The following is a 20247-nucleotide window of genomic DNA, read 5'->3' on the forward strand; positions in this document are numbered from 1 at the left end:
CTCCCATTCGCTCCATCCACCCGTGTCCATCAACTGTTCTCTCCCCTACCCTCCATCCTCGGGCTCCCATCCATCGCGATTGTGACCTCCTGTGCCCTGCCGTCCCTGCCACCACCTTTGACCCCCCTCGGTGTCGCCCCCCCCTCTTTCCGCCGTCGTTGTGTCGTCAGTTCTCCATTGCTGCGTCTGTTTCCCTCAGTTCCGCCCCCTCCTTCCCTCCCAGCTCCCTCCTCCTCCGATTTCCATGCCCATGTCCAAGCCCTCCTCCATATTGGGCTGTACTGCTGGTGGAGGCGGGGCTTGGACTTCTACACTCTCAGCGTTCCGACTCTACGCGCATTTGCAGGTGAGTCAGTCACTTGCCTTTTATATGTTTGATATTAATTTAATAATTAGCTGCTAATTGACAATAATAACCAATTATTGACTATAATTGGTAGCAATTGGCACTAATTAGCAGTTATGCAAGTAAGTGCCCTTAGTCAGGATTTTAGAAATTGTGTGTACATAATCCATAGCATGCAGTTGCAAGGGGGAGTGACCTGGGAGTTGCATGGGCGGGTCAGGGCCGTGACTGGCACTTATGCTCGCGGGTTATAGAATACTATTAGTTACTCGCCTAGCTGACATCAATTAAATGTGGCATTTTCCCAAAAAGGTTATCTATATTCAATTCAGAATAGCGGGTGTGCGGCAGAACAGTCATATACCACACTTAAAATCCTCATCAGTCCTTTTGTATTTATGTATACAATTCAATATTCAAATAAATCCATTTAAAACTCATTCTCAAAGTTGAACTTCAAAAACCTTTCAAGTCCTTCTTATATATAATAGAAAACTTATCTTAAATATATTTAGGCTAGAGCCAATCTTCAAATTCTTTTTACTGCCTCTTCCAGCAGGGTGCTATTCAGGTTCAGGTTTAGGAACCACTGGAATAGCATGTAGAACTGGAATCCACACCCAACTTTGGGCATGAGGATTTACACCAACTAAAACCTGGTTTAAATTCTTGCACGTAAATTAGACACAGATCCCCCAAATTTTATGCATCTTTAGTGAACATTCCTGACCTGCCCATACCCCTCCCATGGCCACAACCCCTTTTCAGTTGTGCACTAAGGGGTCCTTTTACTAAGGTGTGCTGAAAAATGGCTTGCGGTAGTGTAGGCGCGGGTTTCGGGTGCATGCTGATCCAGGTGTTAATGACCTATGTGCATCAAATGCCATTTAGCATGCATCCGATATGCACGTCCGAAATAAAAATTATTTTTTGGCCGCACGTATCGGACGCACACCAAAAATGAAATTACCACAAGAGCAATGTGGTAGCCAGGCGGTAACTCCATTTTGGCGCACAGGCACAGGTGGACACTTACGTGGCTTAGTAAAATGGCCCCTAAAACATTTACATGTGTATCTTTATAGAGCAGTGCATGCATAAATCCAAATTGTTGCCAGTTAGCACCACTAATTGATTGTCATCACCCAAATATTGGTGCTAATTGGCTTATTACTCAAATCATTTGTGCAATTTGGGCATACACCCAAATCAGAACACCCAATTTTGAGCCCCATATATAGAATCCAGGGGACAGCGTGTAAATGGAAGGGGTTGTACATGGGCGGGTAATGGGCATGACTCCGACTTGCATGTGTAACTTTCAGAATACTATAAGTTACACATGCTTTTGCTGCATTTACATGACTGCAGTTATGTCAGGTCTAACTGCGGGTATCGAAATGTTTGGTGTGCTGATCCTGGGTTACACAGGTTTTCTGTAATGGAATCTGGGTGCTCAGGTGCCATTGCAGGATAGGCTCTCTCCATATGGCATTGGAGCACCTAAACTGAGACATCCACTTATAGAATTGCCCACCCTGTGTATGTCAGAAACAAACTCCTACATTTTCTAAGGGCCTCCAGATTGTATCTACACTCCATCTTGAACTGCATAGATTAATATTTGTATTCTATTTGCATGGGTCACAGCAGACACTAGACTAAACAGTTTTAAGCTCTAGGTCTCACCTGCCTGTCTTAGAAAAGAGATAATTGATTATAAAGTCCCCTTCCATGGATGAGGAGGAGGGGAACTGCCAAAACTGATATAATACGACTATAATGAACACCTGTAATAATGTTTCCATGTTTTTACCTTTTACAACAGGACATCGGTGGTGATGCCGCCATGCCAAAAATCTCGCCATGCCACTTACTTTGATGTTGCAGTATTGCGCTGCCTGCTGCAGGCTCACTGGTCTGAAGAAGGTACACAGTGGTCCCTAATGTATTATCTACAGAGGCTGCGACAAATGCTGCAAGAGAAGCCCGAGAAGCCTCCGGAGCCAGAAATCCCCCACCTGCCCCGACCCCGCAGCAGTTCCATGGTGGCTGCAGCGCCCTCACTAGTCAATACTCACAAGACTCAAGTAAGAAGATCAAGTTTCCTATCTGTTGCTCACTAGCTTTACATTTTCTTTTCTTCCTGCTTTTATTTGATGGTTCAGCTTTCAGTTTGGGACTGCTGTTCTTCCACTCTTATCCCTAACATAGGGGTCCTTTTACTAAGGTGCGCTAACAGATTTAGCACACGATAATGATCAATGCATGCTAAATGATAAGATGCCCATAGGAATATAATAGGCTTCTTATCATTTAGCACATGCTAATCATTAGCATGCGCTAAATCCACCCAGAGTCTGGGTGGAGGTCACAAGAACACTGGCTGAAAATTACCTCCAACAACTTTAGCCTAAATAAATCTTCAAAAATTATATACTGTGGCACTTAACAGTGTCAGTGCTTAAAAATGTTGTATACTGTACTTCCCAAATTGTAAGCAAACCACCCAACACAGCAGGGGTGGACTGAGAGTGGTCTGGGCCCCCGGCACTGAGGGTAGTCTGAGCCCCACACCCGGCCACTGCCCAACACACCCATACTGCCATGCTGCTGCCCCCCCCCCCCCCACCACCTCCACAGCTAACACCCCTGCTGCCCTGGTTCTACCTGAAGGGCCCTGGTAGTCTAGTGGTCTCTGTGAGGGGAGGGGAGGAACACATTCTTTCCTGCCCACTTCGCTGCTGCTATTCTCCTGCCTACTGGCACCGCCGTGTTTTCAAAATGGCAGCTGAGACTTCCCGCGGCAGTCTCGCGGGTCTCGACAATCTCGCAAGACATCCACAGGGAGTCTAAGCCTCCGTTTTTAAAGTACGGCGGTGCCAGGCAGGGGGAATAGCGACAGCACAAAAGGCAGGAAAGAACATGTCCACCCCCCTCCCGCAGAGGCCACTAGATCACCAGTGGCGTGCCTTTAAAGATAGGGCTGGGAAGGGCTGTAGTGTGTGGCGGGCATCCGGTCAGAGCCTCTGGGCCCCCTAGAGCCTCTGTGCCCTCGGGCACTGCCCGGTTGCCTGAATGGTCAGTCCGCCCCTGCAACACAGGCCATGAGAACCTGGACGTGTGACCCTAGCACAATTTCACTGTAGTCTCCATCAACTGATCTTGTGGAATAGCATTTCAGCAAACCTCAGTGCAAGGTGACATTCAAACTCCGTGCATAGCTAGTAGCCAAATCTAAAGTAGATGCAGCAGTGAAGCACCAACCAAAGATGTAGCAATTTAACAAAAATGAGCAGACATCACTCTTCTAACAGACTGTGGAACTTTATGAGCTTCAATAAGCACCTGTTTAGAACAAATTAATTATGTGGACAATCAGCATCACACAGGCATGACAGTGCAGCCCAACAATCCACTATGTTGCAATGAGTTATGTGAGCAGAAAAAAACAAAATAGAAAACCAAGCATATAAAAAGCCTTCAATTTCATAGTTGACTTTTTCTCACTTGCTTTGTTGCCTTTCTACGGAGTGAAGGATCTCACCATGAAGTGCAATGAGGAGGAAAAAACTTCAAGCACTGAGGCCTTTTCCAAGGTATCACTGACTAACCTGCGCAGACCAGCTGTCCCAGACCTCTCCTCAGACCTAGGAATGAACATCTTTAAGAAGGTAAGTGGATCTGTACATTACTGGCTTCTTCCATAGTATATGTTTGAATATTTTTTACTGCTGTAATTGTCTATTGCCTATGTCCAGCTGATTCTTGCAGCACACAGCCTTGGGTGAAATTTTTTCAAGAAGGTGGTAAATAAATCCTAATCATAAAGACATGCATACATAAGAAATGCCTTGCTAGATTATACTAATGTTCCATTGAGTGTCGACAGTGGCCAATCCAGCTTACTTATAAGTACCAGGCAGATCCTAATAGGAAAATCTGTTCCATATTACTCTTTCGCAAAAGTAAGAGGTAAAGACACACACTTATATCTGGGAAATATTTATGGATCTGTTCTATAGAAATTTGTCCAAACCTGTTTAAAACTCAGCCATACTAGTTGACTTAACCACATTCTTTGGCAATAAAGTATATAGTTTAATTGTGCGTTTACTGAAAAAAAAAACTAAAGGGCCATTTTACTAAAATTTAGCATGCACTGGGGCCCTTTTACAAAGGCGAATAAGGGCCTACGCGCATCCAGCGTATGCCAAATCAGCATGATCAACCAGCTACCGTGTGCCCCCGGCAGTAAGTCTGAATGTGGCATGCACTAAAAACATGTGATAGAAAATATTTTCTACCACATGGCGCTTACCCCACGGTAAATGGCAGTGGGCACGCGCTGCATGCATACCGCCCGAGTTGTGCATGAGACCTTACCGCTAAGTCAGTGGGTGGCGGTAAGGTCTCGGGCTGAAAATGGATGCATGCTAGTTTTCATTTTGCCCCACGTCCATTTTTGGGTCCCTTAAAAAAAGGGCCCCTTTTCCAGGATGCGGCAAAAACTGGTTTGGCGCATGCCCAAAAGACGCGCTCGTACTGACACAGGCCACTTTTTGCCATGGCTTAGTAAAAGGGCCCCTCTGAGACATTAGCACACGTTAAGCTCTGAGCATTCCATTTTACACCTATGGGTCAGATGGCACTTAGCACATGCTAATGTCCATTACTGCATGCCAAGCTTTAGTAAAAGGGCCCCCGTTATTCTTAAATTTTTATTTAAAAATGTCTTCTACTAGTTCGTTTCCAGTAGTGTCCTCTAGCCCTGATACTGTTTGACAGTGTTAATAACTGTTCCCTATTTATTTATTCCAAGCTACAAAATAATTTCATAACCTTTATCCTATGACATAGCTGTTTCTGCCACTGCAGGAGGGTTTTATGTTGGGGGTCAATATGCAAATAATTTAAACATCCAGTAATGGCCCCTGACTGGTTAAATCGCTTGTTCGGGGATAACCAGTTATATTAAGTGGCACTTAGGGGTCCTATTGCCAAGACACCCTAAAAAGTGGATGCTGTTGGTATCAGCATGCGGGTTTTTTTGTAATAGCCACGTGTTAATTTCCCCATTAGTGCCTGGCCATTACTGTGGGAACCCTTTCCTCTTATTTAGGAGGTGGTAAGGGTTCCTGCGCTACTCCCATGCTAATCGGGCAGCACGCGGTAATGTGCCCATGCTACCCAATTAACACAGGCATGCCTACTCTCCACCCGTGAGCATGCCTCCCACACTGGAAAATAAAAAATATTTTCCAGTGTGGGATTAGCACACACTGAGCAGGAAACTACCGTGGGATGCCTCAGCGCATCCCATGGTAGTACCCTTTTAGCGCACTGTAGGCCTGTGTTTGGCTTACCGCGCCTTCGTAAAAAGGCCCTTTAATCATATTGGGTGTCTTTTACAATGTGGCAGGCTTACTGCATGCTAAAATGGAACTACCACCGGCCCGACGCAGCCGCCCAGCAGTAGTTCCGGCTGGAGCGTGCACCATTTCTGGCAGTCCAGGAATTTTTTTTCCCAAGCACGGCGCTAACCTGGCAGTAATCGAGCATAGCCATGCACTGCCCAGTTACCACTGAGCTACTGCGGGAGTTCTTACTAGCTCTTCAATAGGTGGCAGTAAGTGCTCCCTGCCGCATGGCCATGCGGCTTGAGTTATCTTACTGCGTGGCCGTATATTGGGGCATTTTACCAGCTGCAGTAAAAAGGGCCCTGGTGCATGAGAAAAACGGCCCCTGCCACTACCCCAGGGCCCTTTTTCCCCCAGCTTAGTAAAAGGACCCTTTAGTGCTACTGAAAATGTCTGGTTATCACCCAACTCAAAACCAGCTAGTTTGGGGGTGTTCTAGGAGCGAAGAGAGCCAGCGGCGTACCAAGGGGGGGCAGTGGTGGCGGTCCACCCCAGGTGCACGCCGCTGGGGGGTGCCGCGGCACGCGCCTGTCGGCTCCGAGTTCGCTATCTTCACTCGTTCGCTGCAGCTCCCTCTGCCCCGGAACAGATTACTTCCTGTTCAGGGGCAGAGGGAGCTGCAGCGAACGAGTGAAGTTAGTGAACTCGGAGCCGACAGGTGCGCGCCGCGGCACCCCCCCCCCCCCCCCAGCGGCGTGCACCCGGGGGGGGTGTCATTTCGCCGGGGGGGGGCATCGGCGATCCGCCCTGGGTGCCATCCAGGCTAGGAACGCCACTGAAGAGAGCACTTGGCTGGTTAAGTGCCGATAGTCAGGATTTAACCAGCCAAGGCAACTGCATAAATAGGACCACATAATGGTCAGTCCTATCTTTATGCGGTTCACCATAGCTGGTTAAGGGCTCCTTTTACTAAGCAGCTGTAAGCCCAACGCGGGCTTACCGGTCGCTATAGAGGAAGTACCAATTTAGGTGCTGATATATCAACTAAACGTATTCTATATACTGTGCCTAAATCTAGGCGCTGATTATAGAATACACTTAGTCGACACTGATTTCAGCATCAGTTTTTTAGGCGCCATATATAGAATGTCTCCCTAAATTACTACTTTATAGAAGAGTTGTTATTGAAAACTTGCAAGAGAGAGAGAACTACGTTCAATCAAATTCTCAGTGGATTGCTGGGCCTAGTCCAAAGGGTAACACTGGTGATGCTACTTGGCAATAATGATCATAATACTGTCAAATTTGACCTAATCATCAGAGGACAAACTAAGCTTAAAAGTTTGCATAAGGCATGAAGATTTTTTTTAAGTTATTGAAAAAGGTCAGAGAAGAAACACCAAATAACTGCTAGCATAATGGGGTATAAAAAGCTATTTGAGCCAAGAAGGCATCTTATAAAAATGGGAAAATATGAAAGAACTACTACTACTACTATTTAGCATTTTTATAGCGCTACAAAGTGTACGCAGCGCTGCACAAACATAGAAGAAAGACAGTCCCTGCTTAAAGAGCTTACAATCTAATAGACAAAAAATAAAGTAAGCAAATCAAATCAATTAATGTGTACAGGAAGGAGGAGAGGAGGGTAGGTGGAGGCGAGTGGTTACAAGTAGTTACAAGTCAAAAGCAATGTTAACATTAACACTGTCTAGCAGGATTATAAAAGAGTAATAATGTAGGCCAAGAAAGAACTTGAAAACAAAAGCTTGCCAAAGAGTCAAGAAAATAGTAATAGAAATAATATAATAAAATCTATTTCAAGTACATTAGAAGCAAAAAGCCTGCAAAGGAGTCAACTAAACTACTAAATTATCATGGAATAAAAGGATTGTTCACATAGAAGAATATAACTGAAAAAATAATGAATTCTTTGCATTGTACCTTACTGAAGAGGATTTTGAGAAGATACCTGTACTGGAGTCATTCTTTGAAGGTGATAATTCTGAGAATTGAATCAAATTATGGTGAAACTAGATATATTAGTAAAAACTGATAAACTTGTTAGTAGCAAATCACCAGGACCAGATGGTATTCATCCCAAAGAATTCAGATATGAAATTGTAGGTATATCATCATTGTTCCTAGTTGCCTGCAGATTTTTCAAGATTCTGTGGCTAAAGTCTGCAAATTCTGTTATACATGTTCATATTTGCATATATTTACATATTGAATTTTATTCTTATTTTCTGGTTTTTCTTATATGCTCACTTAACTTCATTTGGCCCTTTCACGGATAAAAAGAGATCTTGGTGGTCAGTGCTGGGAAACAAAGAGGTAAATTAAGCAAAGAAGAAGAACAAATCTGGAGGATGAAAAGACGGGGAATCTCAGCAGAGGGAGAGGAAGGAAAAAGAGAAGGAATGTTAGGCAAGGTGATAGAGGGTTAGGTGAAGGAGGTAGATAGGGCAAATCAAGTAATAGAAGAAAAAGAGGGAAAGTGTCAGTGTGTGCAACAGAAAGGCATGGAATCCTTATAAAATACAAAGGGCAGTGCAATGTCAAAAGGAAAGCTTTATTACTGTACAAAAGGGAAATAAACAGGTCTGTTTCCTCAGAGATTATGCACTCTCAATAAAGTCTCTCAAACACAATACTTGAACCTTGTCCCTGACAGGTTCCACACTCAATATGTATTACTTTCCCCTTCTTGATTCAGGGTCCCTGTAGCTTGTCCCAGACACAGTTTCCACAGGTTAAATACCTAGTCACTTCCTCTCAACTCACTCTCTTAACTTAGATTTGAAGGAAACTTCTCCTACCTCACTGAAGCCTCTGCTTTTGGCAGTTACAGGGTAACAATCTCTGTTGAGGGCCGCTCCTCTTCCCCAGGCTCTCCCCAGGTACTGCAACCAATTGGAACACCCTGGGAGTCCTCTGCACTTGGAGCCTCCCTGATCTGTTCAGTCTCTGGGCATTTAACTTCAGCCTGATCTGAGCCCCACCTCTCTGACTCAGCCTCAGCAGACTAGTGCCACCTGTTGTAAGGTGGTTGAACTGCACTACTGAGGGAGTGCTCTTCACTATTCCATTCACTCCCTCACAGAAAGGTACAATTAAATTATAGAATCTGCTTCAAGAAAATGTGTCCAAGTCTAGTAATTTAGCTGAATTTAAAAAGGTTGCTAAAGTTTCTAGAAGACAGATCCTGTACAATTATTTAGTCAGAGAACCTCCTGGGAGTGAGCAACATGGAATGTGCTTTACTCTTTTGTATATGCCTAGTACTTCCAAATAACCTGGAATGGCTATGAGATACTATGAGCAAGGGTTGAGGGAAGGCCTTCAAAAAAGCACAGCCTTATAGTTATAAAATAAGGCAAGCACTTCATTCACTTAATCCTGAAGCCTGTTACTTCACAGGGTCAGGTACAGTGGTGGAAATAAGTATTTGATCCCTTGCTGATTTTGTAAGTTTGCCCACTGACAAAGACATGAGCAGCCCATAATTGAAGGGTAGGTTATTGGTAACAGTGAGAGATAGCACATCACAAATTAAATCCGGAAAATCACATTGTGGAAAGTATATGAATTTATTTGCATTCTGCAGAGGGAAATAAGTATTTGATCCCCCACCAACCAGTAAGAGATCTGGCCCCTACAGACCAGGTAGATGCTCCAAATCAACTCGTTACCTGCATGACAGACAGCTGTCGGCAATGGTCACCTGTATGAAAGACACCTGTCCACAGACTCATTGAATCAGTCAGACTCTAACCTCTACAAAATGGCCAAGAGCAAGGAGCTGTCTAAGGATGTCAGGGACAAGATCATACACCTGCACAAGGCTGGAATGGGCTACAAAACCATCAGTAAGACGCTGGGCGAGAAGGAGACAACTGTTGGTGCCATAGTAAGAAAATGGAAGAAGTACAAAATGACTGTCAATCGACAAAGATCTGGGGCTCCACGCAAAATCTCACCTCGTGGGGTATCCTTGATCATGAGGAAGGTTAGAAATCAGCCTACAACTACAAGGGGGGAACTTGTCAATGATCTCAAGGCAGCTGGGACCACTGTCACCACGAAAACCATTGGTAACACATTACGACATAACGGATTGCAATCCTGCAGTGCCCGCAAGGTCCCCCTGCTCCGGAAGGCACATGTGACGGCCCATCTGAAGTTTGCCAGTGAACACCTGGATGATGCCGAGAGTGATTGGGAGAAGGTGCTGTGGTCAGATGAGACAAAAATTGAGCTCTTTGGCATGAACTCAACTCGCCGTGTTTGGAGGAAGAGAAATGCTGCCTATGACCCAAAGAACACCGTCCCCACTGTCAAGCATGGAGGTGGAAATGTTATGTTTTGGGGGTGTTTCTCTGCTAAGGGCACAGGACTACTTCACCGCATCAATGGGAGAATGGATGGGGCCATGTACCGTACAATTCTGAGTGACAACCTCCTTCCCTCCGCCAGGGCCTTAAAAATGGGTCGTGGCTGGGTCTTCCAGCACGACAATGACCCAAAACATACAGCCAAGGCAACAAAGGAGTGGCTCAGGAAGAAGCACATTAGGGTCATGGAGTGGCCTAGCCAGTCACCAGACCTTAATCCCATTGAAAACTTATGGAGGGAGCTGAAGCTGCGAGTTGCCAAGCGACAGCCCAGAACTCTTAATGATTTAGAGATGATCTGCAAAGAGGAGTGGACCAAAATTCCTCCTGACATGTGTGCAAACCTCATCATCAACTACAGAAGACGTCTGACCGCTGTGCTTGCCAACAAGGGTTTTGCCACCAAGTATTAGGTCTTGTTTGCCAGAGGGATTAAATACTTATTTCCCTCTGCAGAATGCAAATAAATTCATATACTTTCCACAATGTGATTTTCCGGATTTAATTTGTGATGTGCTATCTCTCACTGTTACCAATAACCTACCCTTCAATTATGGGCTGCTCATGTCTTTGTCAGTGGGCAAACTTACAAAATCAGCAAGGGATCAAATACTTATTTCCACCACTGTAAGTCTCTTTAATTATATGAAAAGTCTCAACATGGGCCTGTGGATGGCAGGGTCTAAACCACAGTCCATAGCATGTGACTGCCACACCCCAAACACAGTAAGCTTCTTACTGTAGGTTTCCAGGTCTGGCTCCAGCTAGCCTTCAGAGCAAGGCTTCCAAGTCTTCAAATAAAAAGGTTGGCTAATCTCAGACAGATCACAGTAGCTAAAATGTATATCATAAAGCTGTATGCTGGGGCTTCAGTTCTTCCTTTCCTGGGCCTCCTTAACCCCACTCTGGCCCTGTCTTATATACTTCCTGGCTCCTGTCCTTTTGACTCCAGCCCTCCTGTCTCATTCCTCTCTAGGCGGGACTAGTGGTTTTAAGGTGGCTCAGACTACCTGAGGGACTATTCTTAAGGATGTTTGGCAGTGTTCTATAAACCCCCTCACAGGCTACTGTCAGAGACTGGATGCTGGGCTTCACGGGCCATTAGTCTGATCCTGCTTCACAATTGTTATATCCTTTTGGTTTAAAAATAAGACTTTTTTTCAAGTACAGGAAATTCAAGCCTGAGAGGAAGTGAATTGGACCATTAGACCAGTGATTCTCAGTCCATTCCTCAGGGCACACCTAGATAAGTTTTCAGGATGTTCACAATGAATATGTGTGATAGAGATTTGCTTACCAAAGAGGTAGTATATGGAGCAATTACTCTGCATTAGACAACCAGGGGTGTAGAATGGACAGAGAGGATAAGGCCACTGTAGAAAAGCTAGGTGAATGTTTGCTGAAGTCTTTACCTAGAACTGCCAAGTCTACCGCTGTGAGCTGTAGACTCCCACTTTGCAAGTTATCTCCCATACTCCCGTCGGGGAGCCAGGATCTTCCGCTGAACGGCTCCGTTTCCAGGGACAGCAGGAAATGCCTTCATTAAACACCATCTCCTGTTGCCGCTGGTCTCGTGGCAGCAGGAAATGATGTTTTACAAGGCATCTCCTTCAGTCTCAATGTTCATAGTCCTAGAGGAGGAGGTGGGGTGTCAACTTTCAACCAGTGGTGACACCTTGGGGATAATTCTCTAACAGTGTGCATATTTGGCACCCATTCTATAAAGCAAAGTAGGTTCCTACTTTCCTTTATAGAATAGTAGGTTAAAGATGAAATGGCTCACACTATATCCCCCACCCCCTGTGATCCCATATTCAATAGATATCTGAGCTGGTGGGGATCCCCAAGCCCCACCAGCTGAAGAGGTCCTGCTTTGTTCCCATACCTACTGCAGCTAGAAGCCCTCTCTATAGTGACCTCCAAGCTGGCCCTCCTCCCTCCTGTATATGTGTAAAAACTGAGCAAAAAATGACTGCAGCAAAAAATTCCTTACCATGGGATGCTAGGCGTCCCATAGTAATTTTAGGATCAGTGTGCGCTACCCACACGCTAAAAAAAATAACATTTATTTTTAACGCTAGGGGTGGAGAGTGGGTATATTCTGCACTAATTGGTTAGTACGGCTACATCGCTGTGTGCTAACAAATTAGCATGTAATCTCTTACCACCTAGTAATGGGTTGCGGTAGAGGCTCAGGCACTAATGACCACACGCTAATGGGAAAATTAGCGCATGGCCATTAATAAGAGAAATAGGAAAATCGGCCATTTTACCTCTGCGGTAAACATGGCTTTAGCCTATGGGAATGATCCACATAAGGGTGCACTAAGGCCACTTTTTACCGTAGTTTGATATGAGGACTCAGAGCGTGAAAACAGGCAAAATACTACAACATGCTTTTTAACATGTTTTGCGGTAGCCTGTTTTCTCGTGCTAAAGCCACGATAAGGACTTAACAGCATTTAGTAAAAGGGCCCCTAAAAAAGGTGTCTGGTTAGCTTTAAGCCAAGTATCTTTTTCAACCAGACTTTACTATTTCTATTTAACCAGTTAGCACTGACATTCAGTCCACAGGACCGGAATTTTAAAAATCATGATTTCTCAAGTTAACTTTTAAAGCCCTTCTATAAGGCATTTAAATATTAGCCCTATAGGAAGCAATTTTCTAACTGCCCACACTGATGCAGTCTTTGAGGGTACTTTTTACCCAATGACTTTTCCCTTATTTTCAAAGGGAAAACATGCTGATATTTTCACTGTGAAAATTATTTCCAGAAAATTCCTTGCATGCATTCATACCTGTTAATTTGAGCAGGTAGCTTTTCCCCGAGAAAAAATATGGACCTACTTTGGGAAAAGAAAAAGTATACTCATATATAAATTCTTATTGTGGAGAGGGTGATGGATGACTGCTGGCCTCAAACTGTTTGTATGGGTGAAATTGATGAAATTGATGTGCCTTTGCAAAAGGAGATAAGGTTATTTGGTGTGATTTTGGATGCTCAACTTACAATGAAAGAATAGATTGTGCCTGTGATTCTTCCAGCCTTCCATCAGTTGCAGTTGTTGTTCCGATTGTTAAGTTTGGATGATTTAGGAGCATGATTCAAGCTATTGTTTTATCAAAGATAGATTACTGCAATTCTCTTTACTTGGGTGTTCTAGATTATAGGCTTAAAGCTTTGCAAATTGTGCAGAATACAGATGCCAGGCTGATCATATTATGCCAGTGTTGGGAGAACTCCATTGAATGCCTATGAAATATAGAGTGCAGTATAAAGTTTTGATTGTTATCCATCAGGTGGTTTACACTAAAATTCCATGGTATTTTGGAACGGTTATTACTTTGTCTTCGTCTGGGAGGATGTTAAGATCTGATTTTACTAAACGTTTAGCTTTAGGTTTAGGGTCCACTATGCATCATGCTGCTACAAGGGCATCAACTTTTATCAATTGCAGGGAGGCTTATGCGGAATGCATTACCTGCGCAGTTGTGTATGAGTGCTAGTATTCTGCAATTTAAGAAGATATTAAAAACACAGCTTTTGTCCAAGCTTTTTTTTTTTGAGGAGCAATGTATTGATGAAGAGTTTACATGGCAGCACTTTGATATTACGTATAATGATGGAGGATATCTATGTTTTGTAGTCTGTGTAATTTTTAACATGTATGTTTTTATTGAAGTCGCTTAGGGTCTAAGTGGGTTAGAATGTATCAATAAATAAATAACACACACATACAAAGTTTAATTTTTTAAAGCTTGATGTATTAGAGGCCTGAAATTTAATTGAGGCAGATAGGCATAGCATAAGAATGAAGTTTCAATCAGGACCCCCAATCCCCTTGCACCAGTACTGGATATAGATAATTTTTCAGTCTGTTCTTATTCTTTGCTCAGCTCTAAAGTCAGAATTTTCACTGTGATAATTTATGTGGAAGCTGTTTTAGAGTGCACCTCTGCCTCAGTCTCTCTTTTTTAAAACTTGAACTGTATTATACTTTTTTCCTGCTTCTATTTGCTTATGCATTTGCCTGCTACAGTTTAAAAGCCGGCGGGAAGACCGAGAGCGGAAAGGCTCCATCCCTTTCCACCACCCAGGCAAGAAGCGGCAGCGCAGAATGGGGGTGCCTTTCCTGCTGCACGAGGATCATTTGGAGGTCTCCCCCACACGTAGCACATTTTCTTTTGGGAGTTTTTCCGGGATTGGAGAGGACAGGCGTACCATTGAAAGAGGAGGATGGCAGACTACCATATTAGGTAACCCTGACACCGTCACCAAAGTGCAATGCATTTCTACCAATTATTACTTTATTATTTATACATATTTCTGCTAATGAAGGTCAAAGGCTCTTCTTAAAGAATAATCAGGAGATAAAAACTAACAGTCCATATTCAGCCACCATGGTCAATATTTTTTTCTGTACGGAAAATAAAATCAAGATGTTCAGTGCCACTATCCAGATAGTGAGAAGCTCCTGAATGTTAAGATAGAGTGGTAACTGCTGACATTATCTGGACAGTGGTAAAGTTCAGTCCACTATCAGGATAACTTAGGGCAGCCTAGGATAGCGGACTGAATATCACCACTGTTTAATAATTCCAAGAGTGCTCACGCTCCACCCCAGCACTATAAGGCTTGTGCTAGAGAAGTCAGTAATGATTTACAGCAGCACTATCTAGATAGGATAAAAGTGAAATGGGATAGATCGTGCCACTAAAAATCATTATCAACCGCTCTAGCACTAGCCATATAGGACTAGATTCAATATATGGTGCCGGACAAATCGGCGCTGAAGAAAAAGCACATACGGGTATTATATAAGCCATGCCTAAAGTTAGGTGCGGTTTATAGAATTAGCACTTATGGCTGGGAATCGTGCCTAATTTAGGCACGACCATTTGCATCAACTGAAATGTAGGCACGCTTCCCCTTATTCCATAAATTACATGCATAAATTCTCAGAGCACCCCCGAACTGCCTATGACCCTCCCATTTTCATGCCCCCATTTCAGACTTGTGTGCGTAAATTTGGACACGGATCCCGTGCCTAAATTTACACGCATACACTTTAAAACCAATTAGCACTAATAATTGCTTGTTAGGATGCCAATTATCAGCACTAATTGACTTGTTATTCAATTAAGTTGCACACGCAAATCAGGCACATGCCCAAATATGCATTTGCAATTTTAAGTGCCATATATTGAATCAGAGGGATAGTGCTAGAGCAGAGCATGGGAATCATGTGGAAAAAAAACGGATAGTCCCAGCCAGTGGCACTTATCCAGATAGCAGGTGATGTTATCCGGAGAGGTGTTTTAAAACATTGGACCCTAAGGGGTCCTTTTACTGAGCTGCAGTAAGCACTAATGAGTGCTTACAGCAGCGCAAAAAGGGCTTACCATGGGACATGCTCAGGCATTCCGTGGTCATTTTTGCATGGGCACGTGCTACCCATGCACTAAAAAATAAATTTTATTTTTTTGTACTGGGGGTGGGGCTAGGGGTGGAGAGTGAGCATATTCTGCACAAATCAGTTAGCGCAGCTACATTGCTGGACACTAACTGATTAGTGCATGGTTAGCACGTGAGCCCTTACCGCCTACATAGTGAGTGGTGATAGGTGCTCATGCGCTAATGCCACGTTTGAATGGGAAAATGAGTGCATGGCCATTAATGGGGAAAATACAAAAAACAGTCATTTTACCCCAGCAGTAGAAAAGGCCTTAGTGCACAGGAATGACCAGCGTAAGGACCTGCTAAGGCCACTTTTTACTGCAGTTTGGTAAAAGGGCCTCTAAGATTCTTTCTGTACTATATTTACATACAGGGCTCCTTTTACTAAGCGGTGGTAAGCCCAATGTGGGCTTACTGCTCGTTTTACAGGAAGTACTGCAGGGCTACCGCAGCAGCCCAGTGGTACTTCCCAACCCCAACACACCATCATTTCTGGCGCTACAAAAATTTAGTTTTGTAGCACCGGTGTGTACCCAGCGGTAATCGGGCAGTGCCGTGCACTGCCCAGTTACTGCTGGGTTAACGCGGGAGCCTTTACCGCCGCCTCAATGGGTGGCGGTAAGGGCTTCCCCCCTGAAATGGCCGCGCGGCAAGTGCTTAACTTGCCGCACAGCCATTTTTGGTAGGAAAGCAAGACTTCCCTTTCACTAGCTGCGGTAAAAGGGGGCTTTGATGTGCATGTAAAACACGTGCTGACGCCAGCACCGGACCCCTTTTGCTGCAACTTGGTAAAAGGGGCCCATAATTTGGCTAAGTGCTTTAATCAATAGAAATAAAACATAATAAAACATGAAAAAGAAAATAAGATGATACCTTATTTATTGGACATAACTTAATACATTTCTTGATTAGCTTTCGAAGGTTGTAAAATTCTGTGTGTCAGTATAGATTTCTTTGCACTGCCACCCTCATGTCCCACAGTACTTATAAAATGGCAGCTTTACCAGCGGAGGCTTCTGTTTCCACAATGTAAGGTCGTTGATAACTCTGAGCAGGCTGAATTGACTATACATGAAAAATGACAACACAGAAGTTCCCAAGGAGCCAGGCCTTTTTTTGAGGGGGTACTGAGTACCGGCACCTTTTCCAGTGTCTGCTAAAATTGACCCATGGACCACAAGTTTTAATGAAAGAGCTCAAGCTCAACACACCAATTCTGCCTTGTCATAGATTCTGTGACTGGTTGCAGGGGACCTGGCTATTGTGGGGTAAGCCCCTCAGTGATCACCCCATCCCTGAAGGGTGGCCTGGCATTTGAGTACCGGCACCTTTTTTGCTAGAAAAATTGCACTGCTGAAGGAGCAGTTGAGTGGCTGTGAACAGCAATTTCATTGCTAAATTTAGTCAGTAAATCACTCTGATTCTCCCACATGGCATGGCATACTCAAACTCATTTTATTTGAAAATATAAATATTAATCAAAGAGGTAACATTAAACTATTAATTTCAACTTTTTCATGAAGCTCCTTCCACCATGAGCTATACTATACATCTTTGTCAGTCATGCAGTAAATAATTAGCTTCCATTTCCTCACTTCCTCACTCTGCTTAATTTGTCACAGGAACAAAAATAGGCCAGTTTTATTAGGGCAGCAATCCTAATCACACATTCAGGGGTCCTTTGACCAAGCTCTGGTAAAAAGGGACCTGTGTTGGCATCAGCGTGTGTTTTTGATGCACACTGAGACCCCCTTTTACTGCAGCGGGTAAAAGACTGTCTTTTAAGAAATGGCCGTGCGAACCACCTGCCACATGGCCATTTCGGGGGAGGACTTACCACCACCCATTGAGGTGGCAGTAAGGGCTCCCGTACTAACTCGACGGTAACAGGGCAGCGTGTGGCACTGCCCGATTCATGCGGGGGGTGGGAACTACTGCCGGGCTGCTGTGGTAGCCCAGCGGTAGTTCCAGATTAGCGAGTTGTATGCCCACATTGGGCCTACTGCCGCTTCGTAAAAGACCCCTCAGTTAGGATAAAAACTGCTGCCCTTTAACTTATGCAGCTTCTTCGTAACCTGTTCTGACATTGGAGTAGGGTTTCTCAACCCAGTCCTGAGAACACATCCAGTCAGTAAGGTTTTCAGGATACCCACAATGATATGCATGTGATGAATTTGCATGCACTACCTCCATTGTATGTAAATATATCTAATGCATATTTATTGTGGTTATCTGGAAAACCTGACTGGCTGGGTGCGTCCTGAGGTCTTGGTTAAGAGCCATTGCATTGGAGGAAGCCGGAAGAAACCATGGTTGTGTTCAGTCTGTCATGCAGTCCAAGAAAAAAAGGAATTTAGAATTGCTGTATTAGCAAACCTGTATCATGACCAGGAGAATGTAACAGACTGAATACAATGGCTGATCAGCTTTAGTACAACCAAACTTTTCTATTCGAAAGAAGTGAATGATAAGGGTTCAAATAGATTCTGGTCCTCCTTAACTGTAAGGTGCCCCACTTTTTATCACTGAACCTGTTCAATTTATTTTAATTGAAATGTGTTTTTCCATGTTTACTTTAGGAAAATTTACCAGGCGGGGAAGTTCAGACACAGCTACAGAAATGGAAAGTTTGAGTGCAAGACATTCCCATTCCCATCATACTCTGCTTAGTGAAATTCCAGACCACCCCAACAGCCATGGCGAGAACACAGTTAAGGAAGGTGTGTTCACCACTGGGAGATCAAAACTCAGACGTTATTTCTCATTAAAGTTGTTCGTCAAAACATAACTTTTCTTTACCACACATCTTTAGCCTCAAAACCTGTTACAAATCTCTTGTGTTATCATTGGAAAATGTGTTGGCTTACCAAGTGCCACCAAATTCTCTGAGTGCTAAGCAAGTCTGTAAAATGTCAGGGCCCAAAAGTCAGAAAACGCAGGAATGGGCAAAAGATTGTTTATATAGCAATCTGATCCCTAGTGGCAGTATAGCAAGACTACAGCTAGGGATCACCAGCACCATTTTGGGCATGGACAGGAAGGAAGAGGAGCAGGAACGACTGTGGAGTCCTCCTGCTCTAGATCCACTAAATCACTAAGGCCTGACTGGCTTAAGCTACACATTATTATGGCTGTTTACTTCACCTCATATTTATTTCTATGAAGATAACCAATTAGGTGAAAACAATGTTGGCACTATGGATGCTTACCTATATAATAGGTTCTAAGTGCAAATAAATGTTTTTGAATGCTTTTCTGGTGTACTGTTATTTCGCTTTCTGCCTGTGGAAAAACCTCTGATAGATAGAGTGCTTTGTCTCTCACTTTTAGGAAGTTCATTTCCAATTTTAATTTGTCACTGACTTTTACAGTGAGATCCCAGATTTCCACCATTACAGTGGCCACTTTCAACACAACACTGGCCTCATTCAACGTGGGCTACGCTGACTTCTTCAGTGAACACATGCGAAAACTCTGCAATCAGATGCCCATTCCAGAGATGCCCCATGAGCCCTTAGCATGTGCTAATCTCCCAAGAAGTTTGACAGACTCTTGTATCAACTATAGCAGCCTGGAAGACAATGAACACATTGATGGGACAAATAATTTTGTCCATAAAAATGGAACACTGGATCTTTCGGTAATGTAGAAAGTGCATAAAAATGCCTACAATGCCCACTGTTAAAATCTCAAATCTTTCTAGGAAGCACTGATAAAATTCACTTTATAAAATGCATAAGTGCCTCTTATTGCACATAGTATTTATTTATTTATTTATTCATTTATACTTGTATCCCACAATTATCCAAAAACGAGTTTCAGTTCAATGTGGCTTACATTTAACAGTTGTTAGAGATTACATTGATTCAATTACATTTACAATCCTGTGCAGAAGGAATGGATCCTCAGGAGTTTAGTCGAGATCGGGAGGCGGGGCTGGTGGTTGGGAGGCAGGGATAGTGCTGGGCAGACTTATACGGTCTGTGCCAGAGCCGGTGGTGGGAGGCGGGGCTGGTGGTTGGGAGGCGGGGATAGTGCTGGGCAGACTTATACGGTCTGTGCCAGAGCCGGTGGTTGGGAGGCGGGGCTGGTAGTTGGGAGGCGGGGATAGTGCTGGGCAGACTTATACGGTCTGTGCCCTGAAGAGCACAGGTACAAATCAAAGTAGGGTATACACAAAAAGTAGCACATATGAGTTGTCTTGTTGGGCAGACTGGATGGACCGTACAGGTCTTTTTCTGCCGTCATCTACTATGTTACTATGTTACTATGTATGACGTTGTGTTTTACAGTGGTTGGCAAGATAACAGTGCGTATGGAGTAGTTATTTGGGAGTGTAGGCACGGGTTTTGGGCACACGCAGGTCCATTTTTCAGCACACCTGTAAAAAATGCCTTTTTTTTATTTTTGCAGAAAATTAATGTGCACCAAAATCCTTCAGTCACTGGTACATCATATGTATATATTAATCATTAAAATTAGGATCACTGCTACTATGGATTTATTAAAATTCATGAATAAACAATGCCTTCCAAGGCGGTTGAATGTTATCATACACTTCTACCCCATGATCCAGCAAAGTCAGCACGAATGTGGAGATTAAGATAAAAGTTTTCATGAATAATCATGCGATTCCAAGGACTGAAGTTAGGTTAAAAGTTAGCTAGGGAACTTTTTAGTAGGAG

At 43.8% G+C, this 20247-nt stretch overlaps 1 protein-coding gene across 1 annotated transcript in view; it reads left to right on the forward strand.

Moving 5' to 3' along the window:
• UNC80 (unc-80 homolog, NALCN channel complex subunit) overlaps nt 1–20247 on the forward strand; it is a 417216-nt gene that overhangs the window by 62714 nt on the left and 334255 nt on the right. Inside the window, 5 exon segments of the mRNA XM_030209474.1 lie at nt 2175–2436; nt 3886–4020; nt 14145–14361; nt 18142–18282; nt 18934–19202. Of these exon segments, the coding sequence (XP_030065334.1) occupies nt 2175–2436; nt 3886–4020; nt 14145–14361; nt 18142–18282; nt 18934–19202 (1024 nt within the window).

Source organism: Microcaecilia unicolor, chromosome 7, assembly GCF_901765095.1.
Source record: "Microcaecilia unicolor chromosome 7, aMicUni1.1, whole genome shotgun sequence".
Lineage (NCBI taxonomy): Eukaryota > Metazoa > Chordata > Amphibia > Gymnophiona > Siphonopidae > Microcaecilia > Microcaecilia unicolor.